The sequence below is a fragment of the Microcebus murinus genome, chromosome 11, assembly GCF_040939455.1.
Source record: "Microcebus murinus isolate Inina chromosome 11, M.murinus_Inina_mat1.0, whole genome shotgun sequence".
Classification (NCBI taxonomy): domain Eukaryota; kingdom Metazoa; phylum Chordata; class Mammalia; order Primates; family Cheirogaleidae; genus Microcebus; species Microcebus murinus.
This window is the reverse complement of record NC_134114.1, coordinates 71,024,087-71,042,792: the sequence shown is the minus strand read 5'-3', so window position 1 is coordinate 71,042,792 and position 18,706 is coordinate 71,024,087. Positions and strand designations below refer to the sequence as shown.

The 18,706-nt window shown below is 37.6% G+C and overlaps 1 protein-coding gene across 1 annotated transcript in view; it reads left to right on the top strand.

Annotated features, from left to right (window-relative positions):
- The window catches only part of ELL2 (elongation factor for RNA polymerase II 2), a 79,066-nt gene that overhangs the window by 39,230 nt on the left and 21,130 nt on the right, over window positions 1–18,706 (top strand). The window contains exons 3-4 of the mRNA XM_012773857.3: window positions 7,913–8,034; window positions 12,807–12,970. Of these exons, the coding sequence (XP_012629311.2) occupies window positions 7,913–8,034; window positions 12,807–12,970 (286 nt within the window). The remainder of the gene's footprint in view (window positions 1–7,912; window positions 8,035–12,806; window positions 12,971–18,706) is intronic.

Here is an 18,706-nt window from a genome sequence, read left to right as displayed (position 1 = left end):
AAAAACTACCCAAGGTACTTTTTTCAGTTTCAATTATATAGCAACTGAGTGTATAGGTGTATCTGATTTTTTAAAATTAATACTTCTCTAGATGTTATTCCTTGTAATTTCAATTAAAATTAGTCTTGAAATGTTGCTATCAATGATGTTCCCTCTAAAATGGTTATAAATGTAAAAGAATACATTAGAGATGAGGATGCAGTTCTCAGGAATGATTTTTCTAATAAAACTGTATCTTACAGAAGTAACGGTGAATAGGAAATCTCAGTATTGGGCTGCTCATCTCTTCAATTGAGAACTATTTGAGACATTCTAATATTGGATTTAGAGGAGCTACATAATAATAAGGAAAGCTATTCTGGCCGGGCATGGTGGCTCACACCTGTAATCCTAGCTCTTTGGGAGGCCGAGGCGGGCGGATCATTTGAGCTCAGGAGTTAGAAACCAACCTGAACAAGAGCGAGACCCTGTCTCTACTCTAAACAGAAAGAAATTAATTGGCCAACTAATATATATAGAAAAAATTAGCCGGGCATGGTGGCACAGGCCTGTAGTCCCAGCTACTCGGGAGGCTGAGGCAGGAGGATTGCTTGAGCCCAGGAGTTTGAGGTTGACATAAGCTAAGGCTGATGCCACGGTACTCTAGCCTGGGCAACAGAGTGAGACACTGTCTCAAAAAAAAAAAGAAAAGAAAAGCTATTCTACTTCACTTTTTTCCTTCCATCTTGCAAAGAGGATGTATGCAAAGGAAATAAATGGACTTACTTTGTCCTGAATTATTTATATTAATTGCTATATGACCTGAATTTTCTTGATAACTGTCAATATTTCTCTTTGTGCTAGAAAAATTTGGCACTTTGTGCTACTCATACTCGTCAGTAAAACATCTATCATATGGAAAACTCAAATGTTTCTAGTATGTGTTGGACCCTCTCTACCCCCTAGCCTTCTCTGTCAGTAGGAATAGTTAACTCTTACTGATCTCTCTAATACTTAAATTTTTCTGTTGCCAGTTAAGTAGTTAAGTGCCCGTTCCTATTCCTCCACCTGCCTGCATTGGTTTGCACATCTGGGCTGATCTGAGAGGCTTTTTTTTTTTCTTTCCCATCCCTAAACCCATAATGTTGGACCTAAAGTCATAACTGCAGCTCTAGTTTGAAAAACAGCATTTGTGGTTTTCAGGTTCTGGTTCCTATTTTCTGTTCTGATTCTAGATTATTCTGCCCTTAAACTGTAGAACCTGAATAGTATATGCAAATATATTTCTAGAGAATATATTTGCATGTATTTTCTATATTGTTAGGAAATCACAGAATCATCAAAAGCCTGGAAAGAATTTGAGAACGACAGAGAATTCTAATGTTTAAATGCCATTAGCAAGTTTTATCCATATCTAAGCTAAGATACACTGCCTATGTATAGTCAAATAATTGATATGTTAGTCAAATAATATTAAGAGACAGGCTGGCCTCCTAGGATATTGGAGAGATGGAGGAGGTGGGTTCTAATATCATACAAATTGGAAAACTACTACTCACTATGAAAGGACCTATGCAAAGAAAGTCATTTTGTTTAGCCTGGCATTTTCTAAATGTCTTTGAGGATAGAATCCCCTTTCCCCATAAGGAAACTTTTTGGCATGCTTTGGAAATGCTGGTGGAAAGAAAGCAAACATTTCAGTTCTAAGCGTGGCTCTGGCATTAATCAACATTTTCATTCATTCAACAAAAATATGTATTGAGTGACTACTTTGTGCCATGTACCATTCAAGGTACTGGTGATATATTCAGGGAACACAACAGACAAAAACCTCTGTCCTTGCAAAGTCTATATTATAGTGGAGGGAAAAAGACCATAAACATAGTATATAAAATATTACAAGATAACTGGTGTTTTAGACAACCAGGGAATAAGGCATGGGAGTTGGGAGTACAGGGATTGCAATTTTAAATATGGCGATAACCTTGAGCAAGTAACTGAGTCTCTTTGTCCCTAATCTATAAAAAGAAATTAAACTATATGATCTTGGTCCTCTGAGCACAGTACTTTAAGACCAGGAAATGTCATATCAGACTGTTGGTTCATGACTATCTTATTGAACATTTACAAATCACCTTAGCAAAAAAGGTTGGATATTAATGCCCATAGAATTACTATCAAAGAAGAGCTCTGTTAAGTTGAAATCATTTATAATACCCACAAAAGAACAAAGCATTTTAAAAAAGTAGAACTTACTGGTTCTATTTTTAATCTAGTATATACCTCAATCCAACATTGAGTAGAAAGTATTTGACTTAAGGGTAGGAAACCTCTGCGGTAAAGGTATCGACAGCTTTTAAGCAGATGTCAGTGTACTTTTATGAGAATGTTGCAGCAGTGTGCACATTGTGCTTCTGGCCTAGATCCTTATGTAAATAGGAGGGCCGTGACTTGATGTTGAAATGACCTTTCAGACAGTATTCTATTGCCACATGCCTGAGCTTGTATCTCAGAATAATTAGAAACTTTGACTTACACATCTTGGTGTACAGTATTTATGTTAATTATAAAGGTCTGAAAGTTTCCTGAAACTTTTTCTTTGTAGCTTTTTATCGAAGACAGACTGGAGTTTGGGAGGAGGGTTGTGGATTGTGGTCCTAAACCTTTGATTTTCAGTCTCTCATTTTTGGAATGAAAATTAAAATCTGCTTTTCCAGTTGCTGAGACGCGGTGGTATATTTTTATATCCTTCATCTTGAATAAGAAACTGTTTGGAATTACAGTCTTTTAATACTTTTAAAATAACATTTTATTCTTAAAGCATTTAGTTAAAAATTCATGATCATGAGTCCCTAAATAAAAAGTTATCTCCACTGACCTGTAGAACAAGCTTAAAATGCTATAATTAAAAAATTGAGAAGTGTCCATCTTACAAGGGGATGTTCTTCCAAGATTGTTTCTAAATCAAGCCTCAGCATTTCTTTCCCTAGGTGATTAGCCCAGTCCTCAAAAGCTGGCCCTGCCTGGCACACCAATAGCAGTCAGTACATTTTTACTTCCCCCTCCTTATATTCCATAAATTTGAAGGCTAGTTTTTAAGAAAATATTTCATAACCCTTTTGAAAGAAAGGATTAACTATCTAGATAAGATTGGAATAGGCTTCTATATATCGGAGAGAGAGAGAGATGTATATCCACAAGTTCTTCTGAAAATCTAGCTGTCTGAAATGGTTCTAGATTAGACCAGGTCTCGGACCCACCCTAGGTGTGGCATTCAACAGTCCCATAGGCTCTGGTCCACTCTGAGGTCCTTATAGTTTAGTTCTGAAGGTCCCTCTCTCCTGCCTACCCCAGTTGTCATACATCACCTGCTCTTTCCATTAAGTCTCCTGCTTTCCAGCACATGGGCTAAACTGTTACACAGCCTTACCAGCTATGAACCTAAATGCTACTTAGTATTCCTATTTCATTTTTAAGAGTATGCATGGATATTGACACAAATAAACTTTGTATCTAACTTGTACCATCTTTAGGAAATTAGATATACAAATCTATAGACCATGTAATTTAAGCTTTTGAAATTTTAAAGATATAAAAATTGTCAGGCAGCATCTTACTCTCACAAAGCCTGAGATTCTATCCTTATTACCGCTACTCCGAAAACCACTGTGAAAAGGCAATATAGAAACTCAGATTGACCTGGGCTCCATGTCTCCTCATTCCCTACCCTCCATCTTCCACCTTAGTTCCACAACTGGAAAAAAACACCATAATATGCATCAAGATTCACCCTTTGGTCCCAAAGTGAACACTATTTGCCCCAATGCTTGCCCCAACGAGTTGGCATGATGCTTATGTACACACACCCACGGTGTTACAAGTGGGAAGGAGAGATTGTTGTGAAGTATATTGCTATCTCATACTATCTTCCACAGAATTAAGGCCAGAGATGGTTTGTCACTGATAGTCAACAGCCTGGGAATCTTACTGTTTACATGTAAGAATAAGGAGGAATGGTAGGGATTAGAAGCACTCTCCAGATAAGAGTTACTCTGTATTTTTTTAAGCTGAAAACAATACTAGTTTTTTCTATAATTATTATTACCAATGAGGTTTTTAGAACTTAATAGGGGAGCAGAATTTTCAGAGACTGTCGCTGCACAAAGATTCACTTTCTTTATCCTCAAATGATCTTTTCTTATTTTGAGTTTGTTCATAGTAAGTTATAGTCTTTTCAAGACCTCTTTTTAAAAAAAAATTGATATCAAGAGTAAGTGTTCCAAAAAAGTATTTTTTATAACTCCCATTAAGCCATTTGTTTATTTATTGGCTTTATGATACTTAGGAGAATTTGCAAAAGTTAATCTGTAATAGGAACTTAATCTTCATATTCTCTCTATCACTAAATACTCTTTAAATACAGCCAATGTGTACTTATCTTATTTGCTTTATAATTTCTTCTGATTGGAAGTTATAAAACTAGAATATGTGTTTCAAATAAGTTAAAATGGCTCCTTTCATTTGAAATAAAATGGATACTCATATTTCTTTAAAGACACCACTTCTTCATTGACTTTTAGAAATCAATGAGGTTAGAGTTCCGACTTCTCTTGTTAGAGATTGACATACCTCTGTTTCAAATCCAAAATTTCTCAGCATTGACCTACTGACATTTCAGACTGGGTAATTCTTTGTTGTAGGAGCTGTTCTGTGCACTTGTGGGGTGTTTGGCAATATCTCTAGCCTCCCACTAGATGCCAATAGCACCCTCCCAGACCAAATATGTCCTTGGGGGGCAAAATTGCTGTTTGTTGAGAACCACTATTCCAATCTATGTGTAACATGACCTTTAGAATGCATCAGTGGGTACATAACATGGGTTATATATGATTTTTTAAACTTTATTTTTATTCAATCTGATTCTTTCCTGTTCTAGTCATGATCATATTTTTTAAATCTATGCCTTTTTTTCTATTCAAGAGTCTTTTAAAGAACAAGAATATAGGTTGGGAACAGTGCCTCATGCCTCTAATCCTAGCACTTTGGGAGACCACAGCAAGAGGATCGCCTGAGGCCAGGAGTGCAAGACTGGCCTGAACAGTATAGCGAGACCCCATCTCTATAAGAAATAGAAAAATTAGCTGGCCATGGTGGCTCATACCTATAGTCCCAGCTGCTTTGGAGGCTGAGATAGAAGGATTGCTTGAGCCTAGGAGTTTGAGGTTGCTGTGAGCTAAACTGACGCCACAGTACTGTAGCCCAAGCAATAGAACAAGACTGTGTCTCAGGAAAAAAAAAAAGTTATGAAAGTCTTCTGTGTCTACCATCAGGCCAGACCGTAATGCTTTGAGGGGTGTATGTAGTAATTAATTTACACAAGTATTTTTTTTAGTGAGCTATTCAAATTTAGACTAGACTCTAATTATATGTGTGCATGTTTTTTTAAAATAAAGTGGAAAAATGTATAGAAAGATAATTCTTTCACCTTAAAAAGCATAAATGTTACTTAAGTTTGGAGGATTGGACAATTTGGCAGTTTGGAGGATGAGAAGGAAAAACCTACATTTAAGTAATATAGAGGTTTGTTAAGAGCTTTCCTATAATACTCTGTTTAGTAGACATCTGAGCTAAATGACTCCAGTAATTAAGTTAACAATTTCCAATGAATAATGAACGTTTGCAGGATTTCAGTATAGACTTTAGTTACTCTTGAAAAATAGGAAAGAACTATATGGTTCTAGTTTTTAAAAATGCAATTTAGAATCTCCCAAATGGGATGATCTTTCACACTCTGATGATAAAGTGCTGCTGTATTCCCAAACTGAGCTGCACAGGAAGGAAAACTTTAGACCTAAACTGAAGCCAGAGCCCGAAATGGAGCCTCAACCACTATAAAAATCTCCCCAACCAGGTTCTGCAGATCTAGATGCAGGGTTAGGGGAAGATGGATGGAAGTTAAGTGAGTCATGGTTGGGGAGGGGATTTTATTCAGGTGTCCACACCTGTCTTACCTATCCACCTCCTCTGCTAGGCCTTAGGGAGGCTTTAGGCTGTATTGCACATCCCTTCTCTGTCAGCAGAATCCTACTGTTCTCCAAAAACCAAGAGTAGACGTTAGTGAGTGCTGTTATACCAGCATACAGCTGGACCTACGTTCTTTCGTTCTTTCGTGTCTGATGCAAGCATTCCTTTGGCTCCTGCTCTGTCTCCACTGCTGTAGGATTAAGAAGTCACCAGGATGTGTGTGCCAACTAGGCATTCAGTTTCCACCACCAGTAAGACAGCCTGATGAGTGCCTATCTCAAGAGTAAATTAAGACTTGTTCACAAAATTACAGCATTTTAGAACTGAGGAAAATTTGGGGAATTAAAGAATAACTTTAGAGCCCCCACAGATATTATTTATGGGATAGATTATAAAGGCAGAAACTTGTTATTCAAGGGATGGAGACTAATTTAAAATGGGATCAAAGATAGCTTAAATTCATGGATGATGGAGGCTCAATAGAATATTATCTAATACTCAGCATCTTTGGTGGAACTCAACATTTCAAGTTCTCCTTTATTCTGAATCTCCTTCGAAAAGATATTTTTCTTTGACTTCTTATTTCTTCTTGTTGTTCGTTCATCTCTTCAACAAATTATTACATGTTTACTATATGCCAGATACTGTACCAAATTGTCTTCTTGCTTAACTTTTTTTTTTTACTTTTTTCTGGGGGTGGGAGAAAAGGAGGAGTTGGAAATTGATAACTCCAGTTCTTTTCACTAACACATTCATGAATGTGTGTATGTGCATACACGTGAGCACAAACATACACTTAGAAGCCAGTTAGCTCTGAGTCATCATCTTCTAATAATGGAAAGCACAGATTTGGGGGAATATAAATGAGAATTATAAAAATGAGGAGGGGGCTCCTTACTTGTCTACTAAATTTCTAAGACTGTGTGTTTGGGGGGCTGGAGGGTGGGGAGTTGTATTTTATATTCTTACTAACAAATCCTTTTTAAATTATCACCTAACACTATGGCAGACCCAAGAAAAGAAAGGTTTCAGGTACTAGAAATGGTGAAGCAGTTGCAAGGCAGTGAGAAGATTCCAATTGTTCACATGCCTTTATCGAGCTCTTACCATGTGCCAGGAAATGTGGCTGATGCACGCCTCAGTCATCTCCAGCAACCCTGTCCCTTTGCTCTTGAAGCTTCCCATCTAGTAAGGACACCAGTCCTTGAGCAAGGCCTAGAAAACACAATTGCCTGTTCCATAGTGTTGCCTGGGACTCAGCCTGGGCGTGGCCTGCAGAATCATCTCTGTAGGCTGCTGACCTTGTTCCATAAACACGAGGATGGATAATGGACTCATCAGGCAGGGAGAAACACCCCAGCCACATTTTTCTCTCTGAATGTAATTATGGAATTAATCTTATGCTGCTAGTTATTCTTCTTCAGAAATGCTACTCAAAAAAGCAAGAATTAAAATGAAATGTGTTTAAGAGAGCAAAAGATTGGGATATGGAATGTATCTCAGAAACCACCTAAATAAATATCCAGAAGCTATTCAGCAGGGAGTCATGTCAGCCAAAAACAAAACATACATAGCTCAAAGGAAGAAGAGCTTTTTAGCAAATTCATTAATAACTCTTCCATATAAACAGTAGACACTTGCTAGCTTGAAACGAAGAGGGTTCCTCTTATAAATGAATAGAAACTACCGAGCAGAAGTGATTACTGACACTTATGGGTAGAAAATAGAAATAAGAATGTGGTGGGTTACAGGCATGCTCACCAGATTGCTTGAATTATTTTGGTCGATTAAGTGTTGTAAAGATGTATATCACGAGGGTTTGGGTATGAAATGATTGTCACTTGAAAAATCAGTCAGTCATAAGATCTTTGATTTATAACTTGAGGTGTTTCTCTCCCCTCCCCTTCAGCTTGTCAAAATTCCCAAAAATGATCCCCTCAATGAAGTCCATAACTTTAACTTCTATTTGTCAAATGTGGGCAAAGACAACCCACAGGGCAGCTTTGACTGCATCCAGCAAACGTTCTCCAGGTAAGTACTTTTCAAGGTATGCTGAAGGGAAAATAATTTTTAAAGAGGGTGTTTTTTAAAAAGTAAACAATAAAATATTAACATATAGTAACCATTCCATACATATTTCCTAAATTTAATTGTAGAGCTCATTTATTTATTTAAAAAATATCAAGCACCTAATATGTATTAGAAACTATATTTGTCACTGGGATACAACCACTAAAATTCTAAGATTTGTTTTGCTCTTGTGGGGCTTTAAGGTACAGAAGATATTTTACTTATGACATATGGAGTTTTTTAAATTAAAGACAATTTTGAAAATTTTAAAAAAGGTTTTATTAATTTCATTTAAATAAGAGTGTGTATGACATATTCAGGGCTCACACTCAAGGGTAAAGGAGGAAAAAATATGTGTCTCGCATATCCTCTTCCTTCTTCCCTGTTCAAGTCTTATTTTAAGATATATTGTTAAAAATTTTTTATTCCACAGCAGCATGGAAACTAGAATTAACCTCAATATAGCAGTCACTTCTCCTGATTTAAAGAAAAAAAAAGGGAGGAAGACAAGAATGCACACTCACACCCCAGTGTACCATGGATCCCTTATCTACTTAGATCCTCTATAAACAATAAGCTACTTGTTTTACTCTGCTTTGCTTTGGTTGTTTCTGATTAAAGAATGGGCCCTTGAGTAGGGGAGGAGTTGTTCTGCCCCTGCATAGAGACAAGGGAGGTTGGGGTCTCTCATTTCCTCAGTGTGTAGTAAGGCTTTGACATTAGCCCAAAGCACCCCAGCCCGATCCATCTCCATTGCCCATCTGTGCAGTACTTGAAACTTGCAAGCACTCGCTGGCCGTGGAAGAAAGAGGAAGGAAAGCTATGTTTCAAATAGACACAGGAGACAGAGATGCAAAATAAGACACTTCACTGAAAGAATGAGCTCTAAATTTATCTTCCCAGTTAAGGTGACTAAATAACTGTTCTGTTTGTTTTATCTTAATCTACCATTTTCCTTGAGTATATACTAATTTCGCTTTCTGAACATTACCCTCAAACTTATTTTTTGTCATGAATTACATATATTATAGATTACATACATAGACTTCTGTCCACTAGTAACCACTGGCCACATGTGGCTATTTACATTTCAATTGACAAAAAAATAAAATTTAAAATTTTATTACTCTTTCACACTAACTACATTTTATGTGGTCTCAGTAGCTACATGTTGCCATCATAGAAGACAGCACAGATACAGAACATTTCCTCTATTGCAGAAAGTTCTGTTGAACAGAACTGTGATAGATTACAGAATCACCAAGTAAAGGGTCCTTAGTGACTGTGTGAGTCAACTCCTTCATTTTACAGGTTACTTATCCACAGCTGCGCAGCTGGTTAGTTAGTGGCTGGGCTAAATGAGAAATGAGTTCTCCTAACTCCCAGCCCAGTATTCTTTACGTACCACAGGGCATGCTAATTTCTAAATGTGGTACTTGTCTTTAGCTAGTTATTTTATTATAGTGAGCACATTTTGACATCAAATGGAACTGTGTCCCCTTAGGAATTTTATTAAGGAACTTAATCCCCTCTTCAAAACTAGTCATATAATCATAAGTATTAATAATAAGGCTTCACTCTTACATCATAAATACACGGTATGTTTATTTCTATCCTACTGGCTTGGAGAAAGATTTAAGTCAATTACAAAACTATACATAATGTAACAAGAGAACAGAAACAATTATTGTGAGAAAATTGGTACAAATGTATTAGTATCCCATCAGTATGATACAAGGCGCTTTATAAAATGGTGTGGTAGGGGTGTGAATTGAAATTTGCTACTGTGAAAACAAAAGCACTCAAACTTCTAGTTCTCAGCCTGGCAAGCAAATGTGTCCTTAATCTGGCTCCACCTTTTCTATTCAATTTAATTTTTATGTTTCCCATGGATCTTGTCTCTCCAACAATAGTGCAAGCTCCTCAAGAGTAGGGGCTTTCTTATATGCTTTTTCTAGTGTCACAGTGCTGGCTGAGCTCAAAATGGGTGCTCAGTAAATAAATGTTCAACAAGTATGGATTAACTAGTCTCCTTAACTACATGTTAAAACCTTATAGAACCTTACTTTTCTCATATATAAAATGGAGGGAATCTCATAGTCAATATTACCTTTTAAAAATTCCTTAAATGTACCCATTCCCAGGCTTAGTGAAAATACAGTTCAGGGCATATAACCTATAGCAATGCACACTCAAATGTGGGAAACAGTGAGCTAGGCTAGAGAAAGACTAAGAGAACATTTATACATATATGTCCTAAATTTGGGAGTACCTTGTTGCCCTCAGGGTTTAGCTCCATTTTATTTTTGTATAAAGACCTGTTTCTAAACCTCCAGCAGTAGCTTCATCATAATTGGCAATAGGTTTAGCTTATTCTCACCATTTAAATTACTTAGTAAATGATAGGAACAGATGTTAAAATACAAACTGCCTGCCACCAGACCTTCTCTCTACTTCAGTCATTTCCTCCCACCCATCTCCCTCCATCCTGCTTCCCTAGGAATTAAACCCTTTTCTCCCTTTCCCTCTTTCACTGGTTTTTCAGCAAATATGCTTAATGCCTATCTCATTTAAAAAGAAAATAAAAAACAGAAACAACCACTCACGCTCACTTCCCAACCCAGAGTCTGGCTTCAGCTCCCACCACCACCCATATCACCACATTCCACTGAAACTGCTCCCCCACGGGGAACATGACCTCCTTGCCCCTAAATCAGTGGATGCTTATGGGTTCCCTGTTATTCTGGACTTGTTGCCAGTGTTCCATGCTGTTGCCCACTCTCTGCTGCTTGAAGCATTCTATTCCAGTGGCTTCCCTGAACAATACTCTTCCAGTTTCCCTGCTACCTCTTAGGCTGTGGCTTTTCAGTCTCATGTGGTCTCATTTTCTTCCTGTTGGTTAAATGTTAGTGTTCTTCACAGTTCGTTCCCTCCTGAGACCGCTTCTCTTCTCATTCCTTCAAGGTCACCATCTCTCACACTGAACTTAATTTCTTTCTCCCAACCCTATCCCTGACCTGCCCTGCATTTTGTATTCAGTGTTTCAATAAATGGCAGCCCATTTACCTAGCAACTTGGGCATAATCTTTAATATCCCTCCTCTTCTCTCCCCCATGGCTCACCACTGACTGAATCCTGTCAGCCTGCCTCCTCACTATCTCTGGAATCTGTCTCCTTGTCTGCATTCTCATTGTACTACTCTGGCTCATGTGGTCACTTCCCTCCTGTAATCCTCAGTAGCCTCCTAACCAGTCTCTTTGCTTTTCCTCTTGTGTCCCACTTCCTCCCAATCTATTCTCCATGCAGACTGAGTTTTCTACAATACAAATGAGATATTTTCTCTTCACTGTTTTCAACCACTGTTACTGTAGGGATAAAGTTCAAAATCTATAACATGACTCTCAGAGCCCTGTGTGACCTACTTCTTATTCCATCTTCAGCCTTATCTCTAATTGTCCTTTCCTGCTCTCTTTGGCCAATCTGAAAACCTTCTCCTTGCTCGTCCTGGGCCTGCACAGGTTAGTTATCATCCTAGAACCCTTTAGTCCTTACTCCCTCTTGTTCAGTCATCTTTTTATGTCAGCTCACACATCAGTTCCTCTAGGAAGTCCAGGTGAGCTACCCTTCCTGGGAGTTCCCTGCTCCCTGGCATTTGTCACACTATGTTGTAATTTCCAGTTTGCCCATCCTTGTCACCCATTAGACAGAGAGCTCTTTGAAGGAGGGACCATGTCTGTCTTAGTCCCTGTCACAGCCTCTATGCCACTCACATTGCCAAGCATGCAGTCCCTGCCCAATAAGTATTTGTGAAATAAGTGAACTGATTTTTAAATACTAGCATTTGTAAAGACGGTTATTAGAAATTTACAGAAGTTTCATCAACCTTTATTTCTTAGTATCATAACAAAGTTATTTCCAATTAAGTTTGGAAATAGAGGACGGGAGCTCTAGTGTCATTTTTATTACTTCTATATTCTACTTTATTTTAAGGCCATCATAATTTCTTTTTAAAACACCAATTATGACTATTACCATGATTGCCCTAATACTAACATATTACTTTGACTCATCTTCTGGGTCCATGTTATATTCATGACTGTTTCCATAAAAGTTTTTTATAAAAATATTTCTGCAAAAATCACTTGTATTTTCATCGAATGCTATATAAATAGGTCATCTTACAGACATTTAAGTGGTAAATGCAAATTCTACAAACTTTTAGGAACTTTGGAGCAATAATACTAAATTATGCTTGCATGTTTGTCAGTATTTTAGCCTTAAAATTAATACCTCATTAAAAGTAAAAAGAATTATGGCAGGCCCATTTCATCTAGTCAATTCTCAAGCATGCATATTGTGCTTCCACTAAAAGTAAACTTTTTAACATTTCTCATGTCAGTGGTAGGAAATTTTTTAAAATAGTTGACTTTTAAATGAAGGTAGAGCTACAATGTCTATTGGGCTTTGCCTTCAAGTACTGATTTTTGTTCCCTCAAAATTGTATAAATTTGGTCTCTGAAAGCTAATTTCATCCATTATATTCAGAATAGGAAAAAAATGTGATATGAAGAAGAGAAACTTAAATATATTAAATAATCTTTACATTTAAAAGTTAATATCGGTTTGCAAACTTATATCTGAGCTCCTGATTTTAGGATTTTGTACAATTTTTGCTTGCCTTTATTGTGCAAAATGAGGGTCATCTCTAACAAAGCCACTGTCTTACTTGACAGCTCCGGAGCCTCTCAGCTCAATTGCCTGGGATTTATACAAGATAAAATTACAGTGTGTGCAACAAATGACTCGTATCAGATGACACGAGAAAGAATGACCCAGGCAGAGGAGGAATCCCGCAACCGAAGCACAAAAGTTATCAAACCCGGGGGACCATATGTAGGTTTGTATAGATATCTTTCTCCCTCTTGATGATTGATTGGAGTAATTCAAGATCACTGTAGGTAAATACCGGTAATATTAACTGAATGAAAACATAGAAATTAGTTTTCAGAACATTTTGTATAACATGGTCCAAAAAAAGGTCATTTGTTCTCTTCAGACTGCTGGTAAGGAACAGACTGCTGCTTGAGGATCAGATTTTAAAGTATTACAACTTTCCTAAATCCTGAATCTTTTGTTGACTACTTATTATTTTATAATGCTGGGATCTGGTCATGTTACTGCACGAAGTTGTAATAGTGGCACCATTTTCTTCTTCACTGGATGATGTAATTGCAGTGATGGACAGTATGTTTCTTGTTTTGCCTTTTTGTAGGGCTATTTTTACAATAAAATCTAGTAAAATTAATGGATTGATAACTTCGTTGTTATAGGTTTTGCTTACATTTTCAGAGGATCTTTGTACAATATGTATTTTATATTGCAGAAGTACAAATGTGCTTATAGCAAAGCTTTAGCAGAGCATTAGAGTGATGCCTCTTTGGGACCTTGTTTGTGTTCCTCAACCTCTTCTGCCCATTAACTAAGAGCTTACCTCACACCCATCATTTTTATCATCAGCTCACTCAGATATCCATCAGATTGAAGGGAAGTAAGGCCAGACTGGCAAGATGAGTCTCTCTTTTAAGAATAGTGACCCCAACAACTTTAAGGAGTCAATTCACAGTGTTAACATTAAGAGAGAGGAATTATCAGGCATGAGGATGAGATCTTTGAGTCTTTAGTCAGTTTAATAACACAAGTCATTCTATAGTAAATGATGAAAGGATATTAATTTGGAAACTTAAAAGCTCACAAAAACAGTCTCTTGAAGAACCAGATCCCTTAAGCAACATCTTTCCAAGGTTTGATATAATTCTACTTCTGTATTTTCCCATTGCTGAACCAGCTATAATACATTTAGGTTTGAGAAACTCCACTAGTGTCTTTAATAATAGTGTCTTTCTTTGGAACAAAGCCAATGCTCCTGGGACTTCGTGCTTAGCTTAGATACATTTAGTTTGGTTTAACAACAATTCATGGCTTCCCCAGGTGTCTGTACCCACGGGGTTCCCTGCTCAGTAAGTTGTCAGCAGTGAGATTTTTCACCTTACCTTTCCTGCTGAGTGAGGTAACAACTTCTAACTTGCTTTCTTTCTCTGGGCCACTTGGCTCAATCTCAAATTGTTTTTAAAACACACAAGATCTGCTGCACTTACATTTTAATACAAACTGAATTATCTGTCCCTGTAGTTTTGAAAGTATTGCTTTACTCTGTCCAATACCACCATTTTATAAATTAGTGTGTTTGACAAAGGAATAGAAGACCCAAACCACCAATGATGGTGGTTTTTCCTATCCAGTATAGCTAGCTGAAAATCCTCACCTTAATTTACTGCAAAGCTTGAAAATCGGTGATGACGACTGCACTTTTCCATTGAATAATCTTTGGGTGTCCTGTGTTCATGTGTGTTTGCTTGTTTTGGTAGGGTCAGGTACAGTTCATTTGTAGCTTACACAACAGCCTTTTCAACACCCCAAATCCCACAGACCATAACTTCCTAATGGTACTGGGAATTTTAGAAATTGCAAGGTTCCTTATAGGCACTACAAATAATTTGTATACATTTTGGGGGTAACCACAGGAAATTTGAGGTTATCAAAGTTTACATGTGAACCAGATTACATCTTCACTGTTCTAAGAAGAGCTGGCCACCCTCTCTCCATGCACACCCTCCCTTCGGAGCCTTGCAGTGATCTCTGTTGGCCTGGACACTCTGTTTAGTCTTTTCCTCTCTGCTTTGTCTTCAGGGCTCCGCCACTCACTCACAACACAGCGTTCTTCTCTGCTCTTAAATCTTGTCATTAACTTCCTCAGCGTTTTATTCTCTAGGTCAAATAACCCCAGTTCCTTTTGACTTTTCTTAATATAGCCTGTATTCCAACCCTTTAATTATTTTATTACTCTCCTCTGGACTGCTTTCAGTTCTTCGCATCAGAGTTCAAAACGTAGCACGCTACTGTTAATAAAAGTCCAATCAATTCTGAATACAAGGGAGCAGAAGACTCTTGTATTCTGATGGGCTGTTGGCTGTTTTGATTTTTTACTATACTTTGTTGTATCCTATTTTGATCTTTTTTTTTAACCTTATCTGCTGCCAGCCCTTTCCCATATATTTCTTTTCTTCTAGGCACCTTCATTTGTATCTTCTTGATTCTTTTAGTATCTCAAAACTATCTATTTTTTTTTTTTGAGACAGAGTCTCGCTTTCTTGCCTAGGCTAGAGTGAGTGCCGTGGCGTCAGCCTAGCTCACAGCAACCTCAAACTCCTGGGCTCAAGCAATCCTACTGCCTCAGCCTCCCGAGTTGCTGGGACTACAGGCACGAGCCACCATGCCCGGCTAATTTTTTCTATATATATATTAGTTGGCCAATTGATTTCTTTCTATTTTTATAGTAGAGACGGGGTCTCGCTCAGGCTGGTTTTGAACTCCTGACCTTGAGCAATCCGCCCGCCTCGGCCTCCCAGAGTGCTAGGATTACAAGCGTGAGCCACCGCGCCCGGCCGTCAAAACTATCTATTTTATTCAGTTCTTTAAAATGGTAGTCAGTTACTCTTTAATACTATTATCACCCAGCACTTACTGAGTGCTTGCTTATACGCAAGGTACTGGTTAGCACTTTTGTAGTTACTCACCTTAATCTCATAATCACCCTATGAAGAGGGTTATGATTCTCTCTCCCTTTTACTTATCAAGTTGTTGATATCAGCAAATAGCAAATGATATAAGTATGGCCTCATTAACAAGTTGTGTGCTTTCCTCAAAACAGTAGGGGATAACTTTTTAGTTTATAATTGACCGTATCATATAAAATGACACCAAAAACTCACCTGTGTGTGGCAGTATGATCCCAGGCCTCTGCCAGCAGAATGAGGGCACAAGCCCATTTTAAGGGGAGGAAGACTGAGTCCCTATGGGTTACCTGGCCTAGTTACCCAGGAATATGAGCTTCTGCAACCCTCCTGTAGGCTGAAAAAAACAAAACCTCTTTGCCTGCACTGAAAAAGGAAAGGCTTTAACCTAGAAAACATTATTATTTCTGCAGTAATAGTTCCACTTCTAGTCACGACATTTTATATCAGTCGTGAACATTGTTGTATTGTTATAATCCTTCCCTTTTGTTTAGAAAAAAATCACTAATCACCACTACTTACAGTTTACCGGTATTTTAAATTTGCTCACTGACCTACCTAAATTCCAGATTTTATTGAATTGCAAATTTTTATATGTACTAACATACATACTTACATACATAGGTATATAAAATAATGCAACTAATCCAATTTCTATGATTCTGTTTCCAATTTCCTAAACTTCTACCCCCACCCTCCCTATTTTTTGATGAGTTAGCACGTTTGGATCATTTAACATCTTAATTTTCTCAAATGTTAAAGAAGGGTATTTGAACTGGATTAACATCTAAGGTGCCTTATAGTTCTAACATTTTGTGACTGTTGGGTGTATATATATTTTTGCAGTAAACCTTTTGAAAAAGTAATCACAAATGCCAAATGGTAGAGATGGATTTCATTGCAATGAATTACGTATTTAACCAAGACAGAGTCACCTCATTGTCACGGGCCTGCTGATGTTTTTAAATCCCTAGGTCTGTGTTGCCAGGGCTTCTGGTCAGGTTCCACAGAACAGAAAAACAACTGCAGAAGATGGCTGCAGTCCCTATGCTTTTTGAAGGGCTGTTTTAACACTTTGCCTTCAGATTGTTTACTCAGTGCCATTAGATTGAGGGATAAATAATTTTACCATCTCTTATTAAATGGAGAAACTAGAATTGGACTCCTTGTTATGAAACAATGATTCAGTTATAGTTCCAGATTACTCAACCCTGTTGGACCCACTGCTTCTGTTTATATAAAGAGCCCAGGGAATTGATTAGCAGTTGGGTCTGGGAAGAGAATTAGGTTCTCCCATAGGCTTTATTAAAAGGGCTTTTCTGAGGCAAATATAAAAAATAAAAATAAGCTTTTCTTTTGCCCTCTTTGAACCTGACATTTTCCTACTTTACTTTTTTTTCTTTCCTTACTATCTCAATTCTATAAATATTTATATCACTGATGTTTTCTTCCTCTGTACCCTCTCTTTCCTTAAGCCAAAAGACTCCTTCCTTGTTGAATAGGAACAAAAGGGATGGGGAGGTAGTGAGCAAGTAATCTTTGAGTATAATTCAGTGGCCCATGTGACTGTTCTTTCAAGCATTTGAATGAAATGGGTTCCCCTGTGACTGGCTTTCTAAAAGAAAGTGAGGTAAAGGGTGAACAGAGTATATTGGGGGTGAGGGATTCGTGGGGAGGTGATAGCCTAGCACTAGGCCTCAGGTAAGACTCCAACTCTGTCCTCTGCCTGCTCAGACTCTTAATTTCTTGTCAAACATAATACTTATACCCTTATGCTGAAGGTCAAAGTTAGCCTCCCTCATTTGTCTGCCCTATGCTTGCTCCTAGGAGGGATGGGGATAAGCCCAGTAGACTTGGAGACCTCCAGAGACAAGGATCAGAGGTGGATCAGAAGTACAGAGGAGCTAGAGCACTTGGAACATGGTGGCAATACTGTCACTTCTATTTTTATTTATTTATTTATTTTGCCTTTCTGGCTTGAATTCATTCTAAATAATAGTCCTAGTGTGTGACAGCTTAGCTAAAAGACATTCTCTATCCATGCCTCTTGCGGGAGTTGGAGAAGGTGGAGAGATTAAGACAGAGAGAGACAGCATCCACAGTCAGCTTGGTTTGGAAAAGAGTGAGTTATATCCATAGTCAGCTTGGTTTGGAAAAGAGTGAGTTATATCCACAGTTAGCTTGGTTTGGAAAAGAGTGAGTTTAAATGGGTTTCTTTTTTGCAAGACTTGGCAAAAAAGAAGGGAGTGTGAAATTTATACCATTATCTGAACATTTGTGACCTTGACCCTTATTTATTTATTTTTTTTACAAATTCCTATTAAAATTTCAAGGAATGGTAATATTTGTTAGCACCACTGCAACTGAGAAATGGAGGACTGGAAAGTTTGTGTTTGCCACATTAGAAATTTCAATGTATGTTCACACTCCTGCAACCTAGAAATGTGGGAAAATGTGGACATTGTTGATTCCTGCTTCTCTGCTTACTTTCTCTCTTGCTGTCACTTAGTCATCAAATAATGACTCAGAGTCTGCTGGTGAACAAAGCAGCCACAACCCTGCCCTCATCCAGCTTATAACCTAACATGAAGCAATGGCAAACATTAGATATTTGTTTATAAAACCTTTCTTGCAAAGAAGTACAAGCAAGAAAATTTGGGTATTAATCAAATCACAGAACCTCCCAAATGCTAAGTGAACATTTTTAGCATTTGAGTATATCCCATTAAAACCCTCAGTTTTCTTATCTATGAAATGGGGACATTTCAGGTTACTGTGAGACTTAATGAGATAATATATATGAAACTCTTAGCATAGTGCCCCCCACATAATTGGTGCATGATAAATATTAGTTTCTTTCCCATCTGACATCCAGCTATCTCTAAGAAAAATACAGAAACCAAATTTAAATCTATCTCTAAAACTCATAATTTAATAGTTTTCTTATCATTAGGCAGTATCCCCTTAATGTTGAGTTCCTTTGTTGTACAGTAGTTTGATTT